General features: G+C 54.7%; 1 protein-coding gene across 1 annotated transcript in view; it reads left to right on the forward strand.

The window, feature by feature from the left end:
• The first annotated feature begins 2,202 nt into the window (after positions 1-2,202).
• The window catches only part of PTPRG (protein tyrosine phosphatase receptor type G), a 995,540-nt gene continuing 991,848 nt past the window's right edge, over positions 2,203-5,894 (forward strand). The window contains exon 1 of the mRNA XM_007937293.2: positions 2,203-2,512. Coding sequence (XP_007935484.1) covers positions 2,428-2,512 — 85 coding nt within the window. The 5' untranslated portion in view covers positions 2,203-2,427. The remainder of the gene's footprint in view (positions 2,513-5,894) is intronic.

The following is a 5,894-nucleotide window of genomic DNA, read 5'->3' on the forward strand; positions in this document are numbered from 1 at the left end:
GGGTTTGAACCACCAGCCGTCTGGTTAGCAAGCGTCTTAGCCACTCACTATGCTACCAGAGCTCCCACCAGAGATACTAGGGTCTTTCTAACCTCTCAAATCTCCTACTGATAGTGGACATCCCTTACATACAACACTCTCAAGAAAATTGACCCTGGCAACCATTTATGGAGGAGTTATGATTCCAACAAAACCAGGAAGGACCAAATTCTAAAGAAAACAACCTCTACTGTTCCCCATCCCGGGGGAGGGTGTTCACCCTCGTTCTGCTAAAGATAGAGCTCTGGTCCTCCCTGGGAACTTCCTGGCTTTTATTAGTTTGCAATCCCAAACGTAACTTTTCAAAGGTTTTTCTCTTGGAAGTGTGGGTGTGAAACTGCTTCCCTAATCACATCTTGAGGGAGGATCTTCGAACATCTGGGTATTATTTGAAATCCTAGCATCCGGTTGGGATGTTTGGGTGGGGACCATTCGTGCAGAGGTGCAACAGTATGGGAAGTTTAACATGCATGGCGAGATGGCTTTTAAACAGAGGCATACAAATTCGACAAAAAAAATACAAATGGCTAATTACCTTGGCTCAATTACACGTTTAATCAAAAGCCGCCTCCCCCACTTTCAGCACCAACGTAAGAGAGGGAAATAGGACGCTTAGAAGTCTAAGCGATAAAGATCTTCTCACTGAGCGCCAAGGGACAAAACTCATTACAGATAAGCTTAGTCCTTCCTTTTTCCCCCAGACGCCTCTATTCGCGTGCTAAAGAGGCAGCCTATCCGGGGGTAGCTGCCAGGAAATCTGTACTGCCCCTCAGCTTTACTTTCACCCGGTGGGGGGTAAGAGGCGCACTTCCTGCACCCTCCCCGAGGCCAGGCCGGGGAGAGGGAACCTTTCCTCCCCCCCCAGGAGGTGCCAGTTGGGAAAACTCCGACACCGAAGCATTGTGGCGCCAGGAAAGCGGGTGAGGGGTTCGGAAGGGCTGAATTTTGCAAGCTTAGGATCGATCTCCCCCTCCCCCCACTCCAGCCTTGGACCTGGCCAATGGGAGCCTGGGGGGGGGGAAATAAAAAAATTCCCAACGCAGCTCGAGTGCAAAGGCCGCTTGGCTTTGTTTCCCGGCGGGGGAATGCGCCAGGCTAGGGGCGCGAGAGGGGGGCACTCGGGCGTGCCCAGCTGCTGTACGGTCAGGGAGGTGAAGCCGAACAGGAACCCCCCTCCTCTCCTTAAAAAGGCAAACGTCTAACTTCCTCTCCCAAGACTGGCCAGGACCTTCCCCTGGGACCCCCCTGCCCAAGTCCTAGATCAGCGAGCAACACGGACCTGGGAAAGAGACCCCGCAACACCCACGCAGCGTGAGGCGTCTTTAAGAGCTCGCAGAACTGGACTCTGGCAAAGACGCGCTGGCCTCGAATGCAGCTGCCCCGCTCCTTATATTCAAGCCCAGGCCAGAACCTTCCTCAGCCCCAAAGCTGCTGGAGCAGACCCTGCACCCCAAGGGCCGCCGGGAGGTGGGACCTCTCGGAGGCAGGAGCCTAGCGCGGCTGCTTTAAGAGCGCGGGCTGCGCGCGTCCGCCAGCGGCGGCCCGGGCTGCACGCCCCCGGCGCGGCCGCCGCGCGTCCCCGCTGCCGCCGCCGCGCGCTCCCTGCTCGCTCCCTCACTCGTTCGCTCGCCGGCTTTAAAGTCTGTGCCAGGATCCATGCTCACATGTTACTTCCTGTATGGAGGCATGGCCAGTTTCCAGCCCCGCGCTCCCCGTTCCTCCCCAGCCTGCACCCAAGCCACAACTTTCAGGAGCATGGACTGAAGGCGCCCTCGCCCCAGCGCCCCTCTGAGATCCTTTGTGTTTTTCTGCGTTTCCTCTGGCCGCTTCTATTTTTGGGGGCTCTTCGCTTCCCCCGCGAGTTCCCTCCCCTTCCCCGATCGCAAACATGCCTCCTTCCTTTCCCGGGCCCTGGAAGGAGCTGCCTGCCTGAAGCCCGGAGACGCCGCGCCGCGCTCAGCCCCGCCGCCTCCCGCCGGTTCTCGGGCTACGCTGCGCTGCCGACTCAAGTTGGGGATCCTCGGCTGCTCGCCGCCGCCGTTGCCGCCTGTGGTCCCTGCCTGCCCTCAACTCGGGGCATCGGAGCCGCCCGCCGACTCCTCGCCCTGCCCGCTCGGCTTGCTCCTTTTTGAACGACAAGGAAACCCGTCTTCGCTTAGAGGATCGGCCCCAGCCTGGCTTCGCATTCCTTGTTACTTTTTGAGATTTTCCGGGGGTCGCTTGGCGAATTCCTGGCTTTCAGGGGGAGTCGGGCCGCGGAGCGCGGGGTGCCAGTGGAGCGGGCGAGAAAGGGAAGCTCCCGGGCTTAGTGGAGGCTCGCACAGAGGCAAGAACTTATTCAACAAGTTTACCCCCTGGCCTTTGTCTTTTCGATGTGCTTTTTCGGACATGTGGAGGTTACTGGAACCGTGTTGGTGGATTTTGTTCCTGAAAATCAGCAGTTCCGTGCTCCATTATGTCTTGTGCTTCCCGGGTGAGTGCTGGACGCGGAGGGGACGCAGCTCTGATCGGCGCGCTGGGGATGCAGAGTTATCGCGGGGGCGCAGAGCTTGGGCGCCTGTCCCGGGGACCCCAGAGAAGGTGGAGGGGTACAGGCGTCCGGGGAGAAGAGGAATCCCCTTCTTGGCTCCCAGCGGCTTTTAGGGGAGGCGGGTAGTTGGAGAAGGTTGAGGTAGGGGCTGACCGGGGAGGGTTCCGGGGCCGTGGGGTCTGCTGTCGTTTGGTTTAGGGGAATTCGGGAGCTGGGAGAAGCGGCACTAGCTCTGCTGTTCTGCCACCGATCCGAAGAGCCAGCGCTATGGAGCCTTAGGGAAGCTGCGGCCGCGGGGAGGATGGCCCTGTAGGTTTTTAGGTCGGGGTGCACCCTTGGCTTCGGCTGTGGTTGAAGGAGCTTAGAACAGGGGGACTTGTTTTGCTGCTCTTTGATCCTTTGGAGAGTCTGGTATTTGGGGGGTGGAAAAGAGGGAACCGCGGAAGGGTTGGGGATATGGGGAGCAGCCTGCGTTCTGGTCTCGGGGGCCGGGCGCGCTCCCCAGCTTGGGGCTTGGGCTGCACTTAGGTGCCGGCAGCTTGCCCAGGCGTGGGGGCCTGGGTGCGGTGAGAGGGCAGGGAGCAGAAGGTTTAGAAGCAGCCCCTTCTCTTCTACTCACTCCGGCGCTGCGGCGGGGGGCGGATCGGCGACACTGCCTCCGCTTGCGCCGGGGCGGATTTTTCCTGTCTTGCGCGCCCTGCCTACCTTCATCTTTGCCCTTTTGCAGGCTGTTCGCGCTTGGCAGACCCAAACCCGCTCATTTCTGGCAATGCTAAGAGAAGAATAACATTGGTCATTGATGATAATAAGTCACCGCACGTAACAGTGTGCAGCTAGGCGACCGGCTGTCTCCAGCCTTGCGCGAGTAGACCACCTCCTTCTTTCCCCTCATGGAGGGCAGGGGCCGGCCGCCTCCCTCTACGCTTTTGCGGATTGTCCCCGCTCCACTCCCTAGCTCCCACGAAACAATTTGGTCCCCTTGCTGGGGGTGGTGGCCACGTCTTCTGCTCTAGCTTGGGGAAGAGATTGGCAAAAGGGGGCGATTCGCTTTTCATTCCTCACTACTAAGGACAGAGCGCTCCCCCCCCCCACAGTTTTTCTGCCTTTTCAAATACCTGATTTTCCAGTGGTGGGGTATCTGACCTACGAAAATGAGAAACACGCCCCCAGTGTTTCCATTCTTCCTAGTTACAGCTGCTTGCCCCCGGGCAGCCTTAGTGCCCGATTTTGGTGCAGCGGATCCTCCAGCCTCGTCGTGCGCCTGTAGCAGGGTGCCTTTGCCGCCCTCGGGGGGGGGGAACCTGTTCCAGGGAGACACCCAGCGCATGCCTCTTTGCGGGCTCTAGGTTGGCTCGGAGGTGGAGAGAGAGAAGGGAGCATCTTAAAGCACCTTCTTATCATCGACACCACCCTTCCCTTTGCACCCTTCGTGCCTCCTCCTGCTCCCGGTAACCGCACCAATATCCTGTCATAGTTCAGAAACCCGGCCTGGAGGCCAAGCACGAGGGTGTGTGTCCACAATCACCCAGAGGCCTGGAGTTTGCCCACTGGGACTTGCCTCCACCGAGGTAGAGATGGTGGGGACATCTCCCCTGAGAACTGGCTGCCCGCTGTATGTTAAAGACCATCGCTAAGTATTTGTATTAAATATCTTTTTCTTTTTAGACTCCCTTCTTTCTTACGGAGGTGCTGAGTAAGTGGGAGGCAGGTGCCCACAGGAGTGAGAGCTTTGCAAAGGGCCAGCCCTTTTAATGCGAGGCAGCCGAGGGCAGCCTTGTGAAATACGAGGAATCTGCAGTTTCACTTCTGGCCTTCAGGCCTTCTGGCCTTCTCATTATGGTTGGGATGCAGTCAGTGGGCCAGCCGTGAATTTCTCTTTCCTGGTGTCTGAGGAAGCTTCAATACCAAAATGGGACTGCCAATGATGCCGCCTTCATGGGGCTTGGACAATTTTCATCTTCTCCATTTTTCTTCGTGCCCAGTCTGTGAGGTAAATAGCCCATTCCCTCCGCTGGAAGCCAGGAGGGGGCTCTGATCGCAAAGGGTAGATGATGGTGTAAGGCGCGGCGTCCAGGGGTTTAGGTTTGGAAAAGTGCAGTGCAAGATGATGTAGTAGGTTTCAGAGCCAAGCAAAGTTAAAATGTCAAAGCCTTTCGAGGCGCGGGCTTTCGGTTTTCCGACGGTGCTGCGACGCTACTGGACCTCAGAGGGCGCCCCCGAGCCACTCGTTGCCCTCCTGCCACCTCCATGCCTTGGGAGTAGGGTTGGGGCGCGTGCAGTCAGGTTCCGGGGTTTGGAAAGTGACCTTCACTCCGCGCTGCACCTCCTGACCCACGCGCTTTACCGGGCAAGGCCAGAGCTCGCTTTGGGAACCCCCTTTTTGTCTCTCATAGCCGCAGAATCTTTTATTTGTTTGAAACCTGGGGTAAAAATGGTTTTGATTTGGGATTAGAGTCTTCTTTGTGAGGTCTTAATCAAAATCCCTGTTCTTTAGTTATTTCGTTTTCTTTCAGAACCTCCCCCAACTTTCCAGTTGCATTTGAATTTTCAGCACCTATTCAGACTCAAGGGTAGCGATGATTTGGAGAGGGTTCCGAAACACAGCTCTGGAATGAATCTTTTCCCTGTGGATCTGAAACAGTGGCTATTAGTCATTAAAACCCTACCTAGTAGTATGGCAGGTGTGGGATTCCATTAGTGTTTCAAGTGATGTTTTCCAAGTGCACAGCAGAAGTGTTATGAAACATATTACCTTGTCTTACAGTTTTTAGAAAATCCTCTATTATGGAAAAAATTATAAAAAATAGGTAAATTATTAGAAAATAAAATGTACTCATCTCTCAGCTTTAACAAGTATCAACCCAGCTTTTCGTTTATATTCCTGTATTTGTTTCCATCTTACTTTAAAGCAAATCCCAGATGTAGTTCGTCCAAATATTTGGTAAATATCTTTAATCACTGAGTTTCAGTGTTTCCGGTAAGATTTAAAGTATGTTGCTTCAGAAGGTTGTTACTTTATCTGTTTAACATTTTCTAGCTGTCCAGCAGAAACTTTTTATTATTATTATTAATTATCGATTTCTTCTTTTTGCCTGTCCTCAGTGAAAGGCTTGTTTCTGGTTCTGCTATATTTTGTACAGTAATTACATCTAGGATGCTGGTGTTGGAAACACTTCCATGGATAAATTCTACTGTGTGCGTTGGCTGTGTCAGAATTGGACAATTCATGATTGATGTTTTGCCAGTCTCCTGGAGTCTGCTCTCTCCATGTATTCGTGTGCATACCTAGTCCTGCTGTGCATCTTTTATGGTGTTCCCAGGAAGA

This window comes from Orycteropus afer, unplaced genomic scaffold, assembly GCF_000298275.1.
Source record: "Orycteropus afer afer isolate SDZICR_OR568_19922 unplaced genomic scaffold, OryAfe1.0 scaffold00041, whole genome shotgun sequence".
Taxonomy (NCBI): Eukaryota; Metazoa; Chordata; class Mammalia; order Tubulidentata; family Orycteropodidae; genus Orycteropus; species Orycteropus afer.